The following is a 17,586-nucleotide window of genomic DNA, read 5'->3' on the forward strand; positions in this document are numbered from 1 at the left end:
AACGTGCACACCGCCCCCTACTGTTAATAAGCTGTTATCACCCCCAGTTTTTCAGTCTCCTGGGATAAAGTTAACAGCATTGCAATTCTTTCCTTTTTTTGTAGGATTGGGGTACTGTGTGCCTATGCTGCCAACCAGAATCTGAGCTCTCAGGTGAAGAACATCCGCAGATACGTCAACAGCAACATGAGGGACCTGCACACTTTCGCTAATGACACACCCATGGTGAGAGTGACGTTCTTCCGGTTATGCACATCGTAGCAAAAGGGTGCAAAGACACGTGGTTGTTGTCCCACACTCTCATTGACAAAATACCATGAAACAAAAAAAATGTTCTTAGGAGTGGAATCTGCAGGGATCTGCTTCTGTTTATAACTCTGCTCTCCTCTGTTGTGTTTCATGTTTGCAGCAAATTGATTACCTAATATCCCAGTACGCCACCGCCAAGAACAAAGTCATCTATGACCTAAATAGTGAGTAGACCTGCTCCTTCCTCTCAGATACTGAGGGAAACGGACAGAATCCCCTGCATATGATCTGAATTAACTTTCTTTGACTTGTTTTCACAAAAGACATCTGACATAACTAGGTCTAGATAGCTGCAATGACTGTTCCCTTGAGAGTCTACCCTATTTTGCTCCTGCAGAAATGCTGACAGCATAAAAGACTTGCAAAAAACAGTTTTTAAATGTGTGCCATAAAGAAAGAGGCGTCGGATATGGTGCGGTTTTCTTCTGTTGATCTAATGGCGAGTTGTCTACAGATATAGGTCCGTTATTAGGTGGAAGGATACATGATCAGTTGGATAAGGAGGTCCATGCAGCCCTGGACGGAGCGCTCAATATGGCTGCAGGTAACAACATTTGTTTAATTTCCTCTGGTTATGACACGGTCATGTTGCCATTATAACCTCCAGGCGGCTAAATGCACAGTGTAAAATTGTGATAGTTGTCTTTTCCATGGACCAACAAGTAAACCTCTCTTTAGAGTTCTTGTTGGGGTTTTTTCCATTCTGGACTCATGTAGGAGAAGTGGATTACTCTGTAGATATGAAGTTATGACAGTAGGCTTACATTATCACTTTCCCCCCCCCAGATACTTATATGCTTATTTTAAAAAATAACATGCCTTCATTTGAATCCTACAAATGTATCATACCCTGTTACCTTTTCTCAGTTATCCCATAGTCCCATATCTACGATCCATCTGTATGAAATATTGGATTACTTGTTCTTGTTGACAGTAGTTGTTTTGTTTTTTTTATCTTTATATTTTTTTTTCTATAAAGTGAAAATCGACAGAGCCATGAAAGGTAACACAGTGACTGGAAACCTACTCACAACCCTTTGACCCCTGACCTTTTGACCCGTGATTTGCTCCTTTGTGATCCTGAGTTTCTCAAGGAATGATAACCTGGTAATATTGTTAAAACTGCACAAGGCAAGGTCTAATTTAACTGGCGAAACCGAGAAATGACAAATGAATTCTGTGATGTTTTAAAGCGGTCACCTGAATACAAACAGATTTGCCTTTCTTTTGAATTGCAAATGAAAAATTCTTGCCTAGTGCGGCTTTAATTGAGTGAAACCTCTTCATCTTGCCCAAATTCCCTTGAACCTGAACATGGAAATGTCTCTTTTTACCTCCCAATGTCAAGTCAACCGTACGTTTGTATACAGCTGTAAACAGACGTTTGACTACGTGAATTATTCATTACTGGACTTGTCGCCCAGCAGAAAAGAGAAGTGCTGATGATTAAAGTGCACCAAACGTAGCAGTTTACACTCATTAGTGTGCGTTGTGTTCCTACTGGGGCTGAGCCGAGTAGCTTCCATCAGTCTTAAGCATCCATATTGGGATTCATCTGATAAGAAGAAAAGCTAAGAACACTGGGTCAAAGTAAAGACAAAAACTGTCAAATGAGATTAAGATTAAATCAAGTCCAAAATAAAAAAGTAGAAACTGTAGGTTTTCCCATCCTAACTCGTCTGAATGTCATTCAGATTCACTCGGCTCAGGTCTGAGTTGAAGCAACATTGGATCTTGTTTAATCAGCTCTCATTTCGTCATGTAACTTACTAATTATTGGTGTCACAAATGAACATTTAATGCATGAAAGTATTTCTACTGAGTTCATCTGACAAACATTTTAAATGCCCTGTCTTTCCTGTCGTCCACCTACACTTTTAACAATTTTGCATAATTCCCTTGAAACAAAACAAAAATCTTTAAACAACATTTTCTCGACATGATTGGTCTTTTTGCACACAATCAAACATCTTTTTATATAATTTAATAGAGCTGAGGGTGATTTTAAGGTAATGTTTGTATTAATTATGGTATTTTTACTATTTTAATATTTGATTCAGCCATGAGAGAAACCAAGGAGGCTTTGGAGAATTCCAGCATGGGTCTGGAGGTCCTCCAGGAAGGAACTGGGAAACTCGGCTTCAACCTGAGCCTGGTCCGGACCAGCATCAACCGCACCCTCAGCGACCCCGGCTGTCACGACGAGAAGTCGGACGCCACCACTGCACAGCTGTGCCGCAACATCAGACAGTCGCTGTCTCAGCTGCAGATCAGTGCAAACTTTACACGCGTGCGTAACCTTAACGAGGCACATTTGGCCACAGAGATGCAGCCGTGGATGCAGTTTAAAACCGTAAAAACCGCATTTTTAGAAAAACTAATCACGGACTGTGTTAACGCGGTTGAATGGTTCCCAGTAATGATGTTTACCCCACATCCGTCTGCTTGATCTCACCTATTAATGCCTGATGCAGATCACTGAAGGTTTAGCAGGAGTTGCTAATCATTTAGCATGCTTCATTTTTTACATTTCAGTTGCCAAACGTGAACAGTCAACTAGAAAGAATGAAAGCCGTATTGAAAATGGACCTCAGCATCATTGTCCAGAAGGTGAGCTTGGACCACGTAACAATCGCTAACTCAACCGGTTTAACTTGGAACTTTTATTTCAACTGAGAGATTTAACGTGTCCTCCGTGTCCGCAGGGCTTTTCCTCTTTGAATGACACACCGCACATGGTGACCGAACAGACCAGGAGTGTTGTGGAGAGTAAGTTCAGAAGGACCCACCTCGTCCCTCTTTCTTTAGTCGTCTCTTCCCCAGTTCTGTGTTCTGGCCTTTTGTTGACACTGATGGATTCATTGAACGATCTGTCACTCAGATGTGCAGACTCTGATGGATGACATCGGCAAAAACATCAGCAGCTTTTCCAAAATATTCCCCGTGCAGAGCTGCTTGTCCAACTTCACCATCTTTATCAGCCATGTTCACGCCAAGATTGAGGACCACTACCCTGAAATTGACAGAATGGACTTTTACAGGTAAACCCACGTCCCAAATCCTGAGAAAAGCTGTAAAACAGTTATGTGCAGTAACATTTCTGGCTTTACATGTTCCGTATTATGAGACAGGTTTATATTAATAGCACTTCTACATTCATTTATGTTAAAAGAGTGCAGGAGGAGGAAAGTTCTCATCTCAGTTCTGTCTCTCAGACACTCAGTGTCTCATTTTTAGCCCCAGTCCAGCAGGATTTCTCTGCTGTCTTAACTGTTTACTCACAGGTGGATTGGCTGTATTACTCTGTGCTGCATGGTGGTTCTGGTACTGGCATTCAACTACCTGGGCCTGCTGTGCGGCACCCTGGGCTACGACAAGCACGCCTCACCCACGACACGAGGCTGCATCTCGAACACGGGGGGAACGATGCTGATTGCGTGAGTCTTCTGCCTGAATTCAAACTGGAAAAGAAAGAATAGATATCTCTGATCTCACTTCTGCTGGTGCTCGCCTAATGATGATGCTCATCTCAGGCTCCGTATCTGGATCCACAGTGACCAAACTGGGATCGATTCCACTTTGGACTCAAAGCACTTCAGTCTACGATCTCATTTGGCCTAAGAGTGTGTCTGTTCTCCACAGTGGGGTTGGGATCAGCTTCATCTTCTCCTGGGTGCTGATGGGACTGGTGACCATCATCTTCCTGGCTGGAGGAAACATGGAGAAGCTCGTGTGTGAGCCCTTCCACACTAAAGAGGTCTTCAAGGCAAGTCGTTAAACCACAATTTTAATGGAATTACCCGCACCATTCATCAGCATCCTGCTGCCCTCAGCAGTTCAAACCTCGTTTCAGTCATGGAAATGGGAAGTAATTCAATTCTGCTTCAGTGTGATCGGTGTTTTCCTGGAGGACTGATCGCTGCTCCTTCTGCTCTGTGATATTGCAGGTTGTCGACACTCCGTATCTGGTCCACCCAGACTGGAAGAACTTCATCCCGGGATACTTGTACAACGACTCTGACATGGAGCTGACAGCCGAGAGCTTTTACAGGCAAAGCAAACTCATTTTATTTTTCTGGCACCTTTCAGGAGTCGTGTTGTAATAATGCTTATTCTCACATGTGTGCATACACGCATACACACACGCTACTCACTCTTGTTAATTATCAGATGGGGAATCGCGTCAGGCGTCAATGGAGTGATGAGCAGACCTAATTCTTCCCATAGTGGGGAATGTTGCCAAAACACCTCTGACTGGAACACTGAAAACGAGCAAAAAAGCATGATGAAACTCTCGTCTCTGTCTTTTTAGCACTTGCAAAGACAACAGAGGCATCTACTCTGCACTGCGGCTGGACAAAGTCTTCAACGTCTCCTCTTTCCTGAACATCACAATGGTCAGTATCCTCGCAGTGCAACTGTATGTCTGCTAACATGCTAAAGCTATCGTTTCTCTATATACTGGCGCAATTATTGTCTATTTTAACATAACATTCAGTCAACCAGCTTGTATTGTATTTGTTTCTGCACCTCATTAAAACATGATTATACCCCCCCCCCCCACAAGTTTACAAAAGATGTGGTGGCTCGACTGAACAGTGTCAAGATAGACCTGAGGGGAATAATCCTGTTGGAGGCAGAAGGGAAGCAGAACCTGCTGGATTTCTCAGAAGCAGGACTTTTGGAAATCAACTACGCCGACTACCTGGAAGAGGTGATTCAAATACCCGCTAGCAAAGGACAGAACACCTTAAATCTCAAATGTTCTGTGGCGTTCTCCTCTTTTATGGCCTAAAATCTTATCATAGTTTAGAAATAGAACCATATTCAAATGTACAAAGTGAAAGGTTAGGAATATTAAATTAAGCCATCCCTGAAGCAGGTGACCATGCCTATGTCTCATCCAAAACAATATTATATCCTTCAAACAGGAACAATTAATAATGAGAATGTTGTTATTTAATTGATACACATTTGATGATAATGGGTGTTCCAGTATTTTTTGGGATACATGAGATGTTTCCATGTGTCAATGGAAATCTCTTTTTTGTATCTTCAGGTCAACAAAGGAGTCACTGTGGTGGATCTGCTGTCTTTTGCCAGAGAGTTGGAGGCTCAGACCGACCTCATGGTAAACCTATTCAAATGCTCGTGCTCATGAAACATTTCGAGTAGACTTTTACAGCTTTACACATGCAAATGACGCACCTGATGGATTAAAAACTGTCGATGCTGTTGAAGCATTTTGCTGTCCTGGCTTGGTGTTGCTTTGAACTTTAGCAGTTTTATAGTTTCAGTTGCCAAACAGGCAGCATAAAAGCCGTTTATGAATGAGATTCATGCCTCATACTGTATAATGTCTTTAGGTTGAACTTCCTGTGTGTGTGTGTGTGTGTGTGTGTGTGTGTGTGTGTGTGTGTGTGTGTGTTTCAGCCCAGAGGTGGTCTGCAGATGGCCCTGAAAGGTCACGCTGGCACTCTGCGGCAGATCCACAGTCAGCAGATCATCCCCATGGAGCAGGCCATGGTAATGCTCCTCTCTGTCTCTGATCTCAGTCGCTCTGATGTTCACGCCTGACCGAACTTGAGATTTTAAGATTTAATCTGCAGGTTTTTTGCCCGGCCAGTTTCGGTGATTTGAAGACTATTTTCAGTTAGTCTTAGCTTGGGAAACATGAACTGACGTGACACTGTTTTCACATTTTGCTTTGGTGTAGAGCCCAAACGCAGAAGCCCGTAGCCTAATGCAGTCTAGGGGGATGCTGAAAGATGCTTTCTGTTTAAGGGGAATGTGTGCTTTAGTTTTAATTTTCTAGCAAATGTTGTAAAGTCTTTCCCGTTCTCGCCACTTTTTTCCTGTCCGACCAATCAACTGGTGATTAAATTTCCCTTAATGTTCTTTTATTAACTGTTGTGTAAAGAAGAAAGTGTTTATCTTAAAGGGACTAAATCTACCGATCTAATTGTATATTTAAGATGTGCTCCTTTAGCTCTGTGCCTTAAAATGTTGTCACGTCGTCGTATATCTGCTTATTCCCATCCCTGCTGTACTAAGTGGGATTAACTGACATGTTAAAGAATTTGTTTTCTTCCTTGACTACACAACAAGCAAATTAAATATTCCGTTTTCTATTGTTTGTCAAATAGAATACCTTTCTTTAGAATAAAACCAGTGATTCACAGCTACTTGCCACTGCAGCCGGCGGTCTGATCGCAGCCTTAACAACAGCTTTTTATTTTTCTTTTCCTTCTTTATTTTTTACTCAAGAAATATGTTAAAGCAAGGGTAAGCAGAGATATGTCTGTGTCCCTATCCATTATCTCAAATATTTAGAGAGATTTAAACCTGAAATATTACTATTTGGGTGGGTACAATGTACTTTATCTAGTTTATGTTTATGTGGTTGTACTTGATATGCATTTACATAATCCTCCTGAGACCCTGGGTCCTCACATGAGGACATGTATGCACATATAGAAAAGGTCTCAGAAGGACGCAGTTGCCGTTCTTTATAGCATTTGTTAAATATGAAGGGTTTTGTACCAAAATATTGCAAAATATCCACATTTGGGAACAAAAGGAGCAACTTTTCCGTCATTGCATGATGAATGTCCGTGGATATTGAGTTTTGGAACAACCCCTCAGCATGCCTGCAGAATATCCTTCCAGTGCCAGTTTTGTTTGTCCTGCCATCTGTCCCGTATTGGTGTGAAATCTGTCTGCATCTGCCATCATTTTCAATGCTAATTTGGGCTCCTTCTGTCCCTTTAAAGAGTGCGTTGAACCAAAGTATGAGGTACTTGGAGAGAACGGCCTCAGACCTGCCAGTAAGTCCACCAAACCAGGTCAATCTGAAATCCAGTCAGACATCTAAGCTTAATCCTCTTTTTCCTTCACATTTTTCCTCACTCCAGAACAAAGTTTTGGCTGTTATTGAAGCCATCGAAGCTGCCCAATATCTCATCTCCCACAATGCAACACACCTAATCAATCAGGTAAAGCGCCGCTCTCTTTGTCTGTGTTCTTAAATGGTAAAGTACCTGTTACTGACGCTGCCTTCGTCTATCACAGGAAACTGCTAAATTTACAGCCACCATTGTTGGCTACTTCCATCAATATATAGAGTGGGTCAAAACAGCTGTAAGTATCAACTCGGGCTGTGGTTCTAGTCGTTCTTATTGGATTTAAAGGATATGTTAGTGGAAACCTCATTGCTGCATTTTAAAGTGAAATATAAAATAAAGAGGATGTTGTGTTTTCCTGAAACAGCATTAATGTTCTAAGTAACTGTTTGGTTTTGTTGTGTGCAGCTGGCCATGGAGGTTGCACCATGTAAACCCTTCAGCAACATGATCGACACGGTAGAAATCGTCACCTGCAGCTTTTTGGTGGATTCCATGGTAATTAAGCAAGAAAGGCGGGATAAAACAGGCAACTGGAGCAGGCAGCAGGATGTTTTAAATGAGCGGTGATACAGTCTAGACTAGGTTCATTAATTAGGTTTCATTTTTTCCGGTTCTGTGGCTGGGAAAATTGCATCACAGACCTTTAATGTAGTATTAAGGTTGATAAACGGGCTTTTGTTCCCCTCACAGAACACGTTCTGGATGGGTCTGGGCTGCAGCACCCTTTTACTGCTCCCAAGCATCATCTTAGCAGTGAAACTAGCCAAGTTCTACCGCAGGATGGAGACGGAGGATGTTTACGACGAGTGAGTGACCCTGCTTGTTCTTCCCTCCTGCCTTTTATTTTTAGATTTCATTCACCTTAAAAAAAGGTTTCCTCATTTTACAATGTCAGTGGTTGCAGGACTTCCTTCTCTCATCTTAGTTGCAAATCATTAATTTTCTGACGTTCATGTTAATGTTGTGAGTTTTACGTAGTCTTGCTGTAGTTTTGCTCTGTTGTGTTTATTTTCTCCCCCCCTCTCTCTTCTGTGTAGTTCCTCTGTGTCTGGAACTTGGCATTTTACTTTGTGATAACCATTTCTACAATTTCCATCTCCCGCGATCCTCATCTTTTGTCTCATTCCTCTCGGTCGAGCACTTGGCACTTTACAAAGAAGCATTGATGCGTTTCTTTGTTGAGAACCTCATGTTCCTCATCACTGGGCTCATGTCAAGCAGCTTTTCATCCAACTGTGTCTATCTGCGGCTTCCATCGCCATCTGATCCGCTCTGGGTTGCCCACGTCCTGGTGCATTTCTGTCGCTCAACCTTTCAGTAACATGTTCTTTTTTGTGTACCTTTATAGCATTGAGACAGTTCCCATGAAAACGTAAGACGTTCTTCCCACCTCCTTGTCCTGTTCGCTCACTCTGTGCTCTTTCTCTGGATCTTGTACATAGAACTGTTTACTAAATTCTTGGTGCTGATTTACATTTCTACGCTTGGATTTTGCTCTTCTGGGTGGATTGTTTGGCTTCTTGTCGTGCGCTACCTTTGAAAAGTGTCCCTTACCTTTCACGAAGGGCTCTTGCAATCATCACCTTAAAATCCACCTGTTTTTATAAGCGATAGTGTAAATAACATCAACCACCCATCTCCTAACATTCATAACAAAAAAGAAAGCTTTACTACAAATAAGAGCCTTTTTATTTCAGACATTTGCTCAGCATGCTGTGTCTCTCATGTAACTCATTATTCATCCTTTTTATACAACATTTTGTTTCCAGTATGGAAATTGATAATAATGGTTATCATAGTGAGCGCTCACAGGTTATCCCAGATCCTTTGATGACAAGGTAAACATTACAAACCTTCTGTTTTTGCATGCTGGGGGAGGTGGAGGCATGCTTCAAGTGGTGGAAACTTTAACCAGGGAGGGGGCAATTTGCATGACATGAAAATAATGTAACCAGGGAAATAGGAAGGTATCTGACTGCTGAAAAGTAATGGTAGCTTTTATTGGAAATGACTTAACTACAAGACTTTCTATGTGAGTGTAAAATACAGACCAAAAAAATGGAATTATCAGTGAAGTGTTTGGTAATTTCCTCCCTCATGTTGCTGGAAGTCTCATTCCCTTGTGGATTAGAATTGTCATGTAAAAAAAACCCACATTCATAGGAAAAGTCTCAAAGTGTGTGCTACTATCAGATTAGCTTGTTTTTGTCAGCAAGGTTGCCGTCACTTCTGGTCTGCTCGTGTTTTATCAAAGCTTTGCTACCATTACTTCTCACACGTGCATAATAAAACATTCTATTCTATGTTTTCAACGGGCATCTGACTAACACAACGCATGCCGATGTGTGCTGGAATGAAAAACAAAACCTCTTCTTTCTTCTTATTTAGATTCAGCCAAAGTCCAATGAATGTACACCTGATCATTTTGTTCAGAGAGAGGCAAGCATGTTAAACGTTGTTGGGATGCCGGAATGCTGCTTCTTCATTTGTTTCTCATCTAACAAAAAGTCTAACCCGCATGTTTTATTTAAATTGTGTGGTCTTGCCCTGGATGGGCATCAAAGAAGAGAGCAAAACAGCTAAATTACTGCACACTGCTGGGCTTAATTACTACCCACGTTTCAAATGTTTGAATCTGTTCAGTTTCATTATAAATAATGTGTTAAACCTCCTAATTATTTTTTTCCTAAAAATGATAGCACCAAAAAATGCATTAATATACAATGATTTTAGCGCTAGAAGTCAGAATCACTTATTTAAAAACTAGGTAAAATGACCAAAATTTAAAATGAAAGCCGTTGTGAATTGTTATTGTACAAAAGTGAAGCCAGAAACATTTTCTAATCCTCACTGACCATAATGAGTGCACGGAGCTGCCAATACCTAAAAATAATTCCTTGGGAAGGATTTCTTTTGCTTTTTACTCGGGCTTTCACCACAACCGTCCGCCAGGGGGCGCTCAAAACGTTTCAGCCTCACTTGAGTACTCGTGCGTTACCTGTGTTGACAACACTGACTGAGAGGACCTAAACTGGTTCTTTAACGTGCTGTGCAGTTCAGGTGTGGATGTTTTCAAAGCTGTCTTGCTCTCTTTCTTATGAAACACTCTTCTTTGCTGTCACAGAAGGAGCTGCTATTTACTTTTTAACAGTTATATTGAGATCCACCTGTATTTTGCTGTTAATTCTGGGCCCTGGTATGTGTGCTTGTAGCATTCCTACGTATGACACTATGAACAGGTTCCCCCGGGCCTCGGCTCCCCCGAGGCACATCGATTGGTGACAGAGAGCCGGCTCTTGTTATGGCTCCTGAAAGGTACTGGAAACCCGACAAGCTCTGTCCCGCTATTTCTAATTTGACCTCCAATCTTTAACCTTCTTTCTACACAGCGGCCATTTTCTCGTTCTGCCCGTCCACCTGCTGTATTTTGCCGCCTTTCCTCCTCTAACTAAACCCTCTAACGCTTCTTTACAGCTTGTTTTAGTGCTTTTCTGCTCACAGTGACTTTGCAGGAAAACCATCATGGTGAGAACTGTTTATTTTGGAAACACTGATGAGCCATAAATGTCATCATGATATTTATGTGTGACTCCTTGTGACTGCTTAGTCAGTGCGCCCTAGAGGAGAGATGCTGGGTGTACTCGTTCCGTGGTTTTGTCAAATTGGATGTTTATTAACCGTTGCATAATTTTATAGACAACATCAGGAATACAGTATTTAGCTCATGTTTTGACACGCTTTCACCTTTTTATCGGATTATTTGTGTAGCTTGTTCATAGAATTTAGATTCAATGTCATCAAGTTAGTCCATAAACCATAATTAAATCTAATGTGTTTTTTTTTACCTCTTTAGTGCCCTGGAAAACTAAAATACAACACAGTAAGTTTCTTTGGTTTTATTTTCTAGATTTAGCCGCACCAGATAGCGTTAAATCACGGGCAGAATAGGCTGAGGATCCCAGATCAATAGTGTAGCATGCAATGATCCAGGACCTCCCTGGCCATTTAGGAGGTAATTTACACCTGAATTGGAGTGCGAAAATCTAATTTTCTTCAACAAAGACCAAAAAAAGGGTGGGAAAATGGAAAATTCGTTGGTATAAGGAGCATGGTTGGTCACCGATAATGACATTCTGGCTCCCCTTTAATTCAATCTGGCTTTTAGCACCAAGTGACAATGATCAGATAGTTATTATTAAAGGATCAGAGTAGGTGAGCGGAGGGAACAGGTAGCGCCCGGAAGAGTTGACAAAACCAGTTTGATGATAATCATGCACCGGTCTGCATGTTTCTATCACAGTTTGGTTTTTTAAAACCACCTTTCCTTTCATCTTTAGGCTGTTCTTTTGCTGACTGGGACAGGAGAAATTTTTAAAAAGAGATGGTCTTCTCTCACTGGAATGAAACCAAACCGCACATTTACTTTTTAATCTTGGATCGACTCGACCTCATCAAACAGGTGGATCACAGACTTCAGTCCATCGTCTCGCTCTCAGCATCAATCTGAGCCACGCTCGTCTTTTACTGCTTCACGGAGCACCGTGTCTGCGTTTACTGGTTCAGAACCAGGAGGAAACCACAATAATTGTGAGGCCTGGGTATTTTTCCTTTATGTTGGGAAAAGACTTTTATGGCACGTGTGCAACGGCGAGCTCCTCCTCCTGCACTTTGGATGGTTGCATCACATTCAACACGTGGGTCGAACCGGATTCTTGAGCTGAGTGGCTAAATGGTTAATATGAATAACGTTAGCATGACTTTACGTAGACTTTAAAACATGTTTACAATACTACAGAACATCCAGGAGTTTACTGGATTTGGGGGAAATGCTAATGTCTGGTTGCCTTTTAGATGTAGTTGTTATCCTGATATTTGGACAAACTGACTTCATTTATTAAAGGGAAAATCCAGCTGTTACACATCATCATTTAGGTTGGAATATGAGCTTTTTTCTGTGTCTTTTTTGTTAGATTTCCATCTTAAATATCTATACTTTAGTCTATATGAGTGAACATATCAAGCCAGATGAGATTTAAGCTACAATACTCTTAAAATTAAGCAGGTTACAGTTCCACTTCTTAACAGCAGTAAAAGTTTCTTTCATCATTAATTTAACTAAATTCCTTTCTTCCTTGAAGAAAGTCTAAGAATGTATCCCCAAATGCTACATGAGCAGCACGTGTGAGTGCAACAGGTGGATTTTCCCTTCAATTCACAGGCTAAAATCACAACATTCCAGTCCAATAGATGTGGCGTCCACGTTATTCTTTCATTGCATTTTCACTAAAAAAAACCCAACTCTTTTTCTTTCATAGAGCTAAAATGGAGAAACATTTTCTCAAGCCAAATTATTATTTTCTCTTTTTTTAAGTTTTCATCACTGTAGTTTTCAGGTTTTTAGTGCTTTAGATGATTATTTCGCCCTCTCTTTCTGCTTTTTTAAAATTTCCCCACAGTAGCCTATGGATACATTTTAAAACAACTAAACAAGTGAATGTATTCAGTAGCTTTTTTAAATTTTTTTGCTGTTTATGTTGGCTGAGAAATGTGCAGAAACGTGTCACTAACATGAGGATGCCGCTGTAGATATCCCACCTCTGCTCTGCGTTTACAGGTTAGATTTGCAGCTGCTGTCAGCGTAGCAACAATCCATCGTAAGACAAAGGTGTGCTGTCAATCAAATGAAGTTCTATGTAGAAGCAGAACCATACTTTATGCTCTTGATGGTGTCAGATGCAAAATGTCCACCTTACCTTTCTTATTCAGCTGTAGTAGGAGGTTTACAGCTACTGAAAGATTACTATTCGGCCCAAACATCTATTAAAAAGGAAATACCAATAAGACTTTAAGGCCCAATATGCACGATGTTATATACAGTTTGTGTAAATGTAGTATAATTGCTGGATGATGTACAATATCAAGATACATTTCAAATAATAAATCGTGCCAATTCTTCAGTTTTAAATAGCTCTTTTCGAGGTGGACATTTTAATGATGTGATGAGTTTGCATCTTCAGAACTCTCACAGGATTTCTTCCTGCTAGTCTGAATATGAAAAACTGGTTGATTTTAAGTGCTCAGTGGTTTGTCCAAACCCCAGATGTCTGCTGTCAGCACAGGCCGATAACTGGTTTGAATCATCCAAATTTGAGCACAGATGGAGCCTCCAAGCTTTTGATGTGCTGGTAAAAAAAATAAAAAAAATAAGTGTATAAAATGTGAATAAAAGTTTGAAATGGAATGGATTCTAATTGCTGGTTATTATTTTTACGGATAATCCACATAGAAATACATCCTTCTGATGCAGTTTGAGCTGCTTTTATAAACAGAGCAAGAGTTTAAAGGCTTCAGGGGGCCAGGTGAAATGAGCAGAAACATAGAACATTTGGTTATTTGGTGCTTTAAAATGTAATAAATGGCTGCTGCAGTGGACCGCCACGCACCACTTCATTCCGTCACACGGTGGAAATCGATGTTTGGCTGTACCAGATTAAACCTATAGGTGTCGCTGTTGTATAAATTAAACACACCATCAGCCACAATCGGTTGAGCCAATTCCATCTGGCTCGTTCAAGATATTTGAATAATTTTATCTTTAGCCCACAGATGGTCCAGTAAAGGTTTCAAAAGCTTGAAAATAGATCCATTAAAACTACATTCTAAAAGGATCCAGATTTAAACTGTATATTATTAACATAAATCTAATATATATAGGCTTAGCACATTTATGCTCTTGATATGTATCATGTTATATGTATATGTATAGATATGTAGCATGTTTAGGTATATAAGCGGTGGTATTTTTGTATTTTGTTCAGTTTTATGTTTAAAAACACTAAAAAGGCATAAACCCAAATCCCTTTAAACCCAGCTCTTACTGACGTAAAGCCTGTATGTGCGCGTGCGCGTGCGCGTGCGTGTGCGCAGCACAGCATAGCTGCAGGCAAAGAACACTTGGCACTCTGGCAGCAGCACTGAAGTTTTTCCTGAGAACTTCAGGTAAGTTCCTCATCAATTTTACATCTGCGCAGGTATCTCGAACCTACTGTGACTTCTTTATGGAATATCAAATCATATGTTCTTTGTTTTCCTTGTATTTCAGTATAGTACTCTATAAATTCCCACTGGTCTTCCAGGCTCTATTTTGAATTTAAATTCAATTTTCTCTGCTACTATATTATATTGGATGGCCATTCGTTCACACGTCTCAGGACTTTCTGACTGGATTTCTTTTAATGCTGAATAACTTATTTTATCCTTCATCTGTGTTTCTTTTCTGAGCCATGCTGTCTCATAATTTTTCTTAATGCCCTCATGAATGGCATAGAATTCTTCTGAAAAAGAACTATTTGAATAAATAAGTCTTTTGGAAATGACACCAATTCCTTTTGAGAAAGGGAGTAAAAGAGTTAGTTCTTTAATCTGTGGACTTGTCCTCTTGCAGCGTGTGTTCTGCTGATTTTATGGCTGTCCTCACCAATATCAGCCTCCTGCTGGCACTGGCTTGTGTTTCCCATCAGCTAGTGTTGAGCAGCTGTCAGAAGACCCATGGAAAGAAGGGAAGCAGGGGTCAAAACAAGGACAAACCCGTCCAAAACATGGGCCCTCAACCCAAACCTGCCCCTGCACGACTGAAAGGCAAACTGGTGACCACTGACAAATCAGAGTGTACCTGGTCAGTGACAGGGAATGACCTCCTGACCCTTAGAGTCACCTGTCAGAAAGGTGTCAGCAGGTTCAGCTGTGAGTACAACGCCAGGCCGTCCATTTGCCCCCAGTACTCCTCCAAAGCTGAACTGTACTGGAAACAAATGGCCCGAGCCCTGAAGAAACAGCAGAGCTTGTGTCAGGAGAGCAACGTGCCAATCAAGGCAGGTCTGTGCCGAAGAGCTGCCAAAGACGCTCATTTCAGGCTCAGCCATGTCCAGGAAAAGACCAGCACCCCTCCTCCTCCCACTCAGCCTGAACCCAGAGCTGTCAAATCCTGTCAAGATGATAACATGAAGAGAGCAGAGGAGTACTGCAGCAACTCCTGGTCCAGCGTTTGTCTCTTTTTCTTCACTATGGTGCAGGATTCTGACTGTTGAGACAGGAAAAGACTAAAGAACTCTCATGTACTCGTGTCGGCACTTTTATGAAAAGATCTATTCACATCAAGCAGGTGTAGAAATACACCAGATGTAGTTTTAACTTTTTCTCCCTTTCACTCTGATAAAAGCTTTTTCCTGTATAATTTACTGAAAATTAAAAAGATCTCAACAGTAAACACATGAATTTATTGCTTCATGTTGTCATTTCCAAACAAAGGTTCAGCTGAGAACTGAGCAGTTTGAGCATGTTGGGTATTGACACAGTAATCCAGCCCGTGTGAACGTGCATGTGTGACGCGCTACAAACACTAGTGTGTATATTTTGGCACCCATGAGTCCTTAAGACATCATGGAATGGTTCAAACATCACGTGGTCATCCAGCAAAAGACTAGAACGACTTGTGATTAGTATGAAGTGTCTTGGAGGAAAAGATTTCTTCATTATTGTCACAATTTCAGAACTGTTTTCTTTCCAATGCATAAAACTGCAACTTTCTCCAGCGAGAGCCGTTCCAGTCCGGGGCTGCTCCGGGCCAATCTGTGATTGGATGGCTCATTTTTCATCTTCAACAGCTGATATCTGTCATTTTTCACTCTCCCAGCAGGTTGCATTTCAGGCCACAGGGGACGCGTCGTCGTGGCAGATGAGGCAGACGAAGCCTTGCGAATAAATAGAAAATTAGATGGTCTTCCCAAAATTGCAGGAGGAGCTCTCTCTCTCTCTATATATATATACAGTATATATATACATATATCATTTCCATAAATAAAACAATGCATTTTTTCATGCTTTAAGTGTGAGTAATTTGCTGGAATGAGCTAATGGCCACCAGCAGTGTTCAAAATGCTCTCATCCGGATTTAATGCATCAGATGGGGGAGGAAAAAAGAGCATTTGTTGTCAATGAAATTCCACTCAGGTACTTTTCTGTGTGCACGGATGCTTTTTAGCAGCCACCTGAGTGACCCCCTGCTGCTCACTCAGAATAGGAAGTGTGTCACTATTGAATTGCAGTGTCCTTGCATGGATGGAAGTATTTAAAAAAATGTTTTCTGCACTGTGACTTATATAACTAACAGTGTCCCACATACTGACAAATGCCAACACAATGGTTTCTCCTAATGTGCATATAGGACATACAAACATACAGAAGCATAAAGGACTGAATGAAGCTCAGCATTGTGATTTGAAAATAACTGTTCCTGATTATATATCAAATATTTTTGGAAGTCTAAGGTAGGATGTAAATACTGTCCTGTAAAAACACTAAAATGACACAGGACAATGTCTTATCCTGTCACTGGCGGGAGACAGATGGTAAAACTCTTTTGTACTAAACACACTTTTTGTGAGCAGGTACCTGATGATGTTTTCTGGATGGTCATATTGATCCCTATCCTGCAGCCTTTACGTCTCGGACCAAAGTCTCGGTCCCACAGTGGATTTACCAGTGGCCTGACTTTACTGGCTCCTGATTGGCTGAGAAAAGGTGGGCTTTTACACACATTTATACACACACTACTCCCTCTAATAAGATTTAAGTGTGTGTGTGTGTGTGTGTGTGTGTGTGTGTGTGTGTGTGTGTGTGTGGTATTTGATGTGTGTGACTGGGTTTATAGACCTCTTTGACCTATTCTGGGCCAAGATTACAGTAAATTGAAATAATGAATTGTCACAAAAAACCCGATCGTTAGTGTGAAACAAGGCCCATAATTTTCCAGCCAGTTGGTCCAAGCTCAGGGTGCGGAATGCAAATGTTAGCAGTTAAATCAAATCATTACAGGGGTGACATATCGTCTCAATTTAATTTCTTATTCTTTGCTAAACCCAGCATTAAATCTATGCTAATAGGAATGCTTAAATTTTCATTTAAATGAATTTAAATTGTAAACATTTTGCAGCACAGGGAAAAGGCTCAGAACAGAAGCGACTTCTGACAGCACTCGCCAGCCAACGCCACAAGAGCGCTGAGTCATTCCTACTGCTGAAGATCTGCACATGCAGATATCGAGAAGTGACGTTATGCAATGATGTGTTTAATATCCCAAATGAACACTTGGATAATGAAGATTAATACAAATTGTGCTGCGCATGGTACCATTTGGACGCATGCGTCAGGCTCTGGAAACACGCAAAAGTGCTTTTGTCTCTGATTAACATTCTTTTTAGATCACTGTGGATTTGCTGTAAACAGAACGCACCGAGCCAGATCTGGACAACATCAAGGCTATTTAAATGACACTTGGGACTAAAGTGCTTTTCTTTTTGCCCTGTATTTAGCA

General features: G+C 41.1%; 2 protein-coding genes across 20 annotated transcripts in view; both read left to right on the forward strand.

Moving 5' to 3' along the window:
• prom1a (prominin 1a) overlaps positions 1-13,459 on the forward strand; it is a 38,141-nt gene extending 24,682 nt beyond the window's left edge. For 2 of the 18 annotated variants that reach the window (XM_029846825.1, XM_029846830.1), the window contains 26 exons: positions 105-225; positions 410-473; positions 764-853; positions 1,289-1,312; positions 2,370-2,599; positions 2,845-2,919; positions 3,015-3,078; positions 3,191-3,350; positions 3,594-3,746; positions 3,952-4,075; positions 4,257-4,360; positions 4,622-4,706; positions 4,877-5,023; positions 5,369-5,440; positions 5,743-5,835; positions 6,577-6,594; positions 7,083-7,136; positions 7,224-7,304; positions 7,381-7,449; positions 7,620-7,709; positions 7,905-8,020; positions 8,563-8,586; positions 8,984-9,052; positions 10,427-10,739; positions 11,068-11,094; positions 11,552-13,459. In XM_029846825.1, coding sequence (XP_029702685.1) covers positions 105-225; positions 410-473; positions 764-853; positions 1,289-1,312; positions 2,370-2,599; positions 2,845-2,919; positions 3,015-3,078; positions 3,191-3,350; positions 3,594-3,746; positions 3,952-4,075; positions 4,257-4,360; positions 4,622-4,706; positions 4,877-5,023; positions 5,369-5,440; positions 5,743-5,835; positions 6,577-6,594; positions 7,083-7,136; positions 7,224-7,304; positions 7,381-7,449; positions 7,620-7,709; positions 7,905-8,020; positions 8,563-8,586; positions 8,984-9,052; positions 10,427-10,496 — 2,197 coding nt within the window. In that variant the 3' untranslated portion in view covers positions 10,497-10,739; positions 11,068-11,094; positions 11,552-13,459. 18 annotated transcript variants of the gene reach the window in all.
• A 668-nt stretch (positions 13,460-14,127) lies between these two features.
• Positions 14,128-15,484, forward strand: fgfbp1a (fibroblast growth factor binding protein 1a). 2 transcript variants are annotated; one of them, XM_003970671.3, is made up of 2 exons: positions 14,128-14,213; positions 14,659-15,484. In XM_003970671.3, the coding sequence occupies exon 2, from the start codon at positions 14,678-14,680 to the stop codon at positions 15,299-15,301; it is 624 nt and encodes a 207-aa protein (XP_003970720.1). In that variant the 5' UTR covers positions 14,128-14,213; positions 14,659-14,677; the 3' UTR covers positions 15,302-15,484. The 2 variants fall into 2 exon arrangements, with proteins under 2 accessions (XP_003970720.1, XP_029703108.1); XM_029847248.1 differs by having other exon boundaries at positions 14,142-14,213; positions 14,735-15,484.
• Positions 15,485-17,586: the final 2,102 nt, after the last annotated feature.

Source organism: Takifugu rubripes, chromosome 14 (genome assembly GCF_901000725.2).
Source record: "Takifugu rubripes chromosome 14, fTakRub1.2, whole genome shotgun sequence".
Classification (NCBI taxonomy): Eukaryota; Metazoa; Chordata; class Actinopteri; order Tetraodontiformes; family Tetraodontidae; genus Takifugu; species Takifugu rubripes.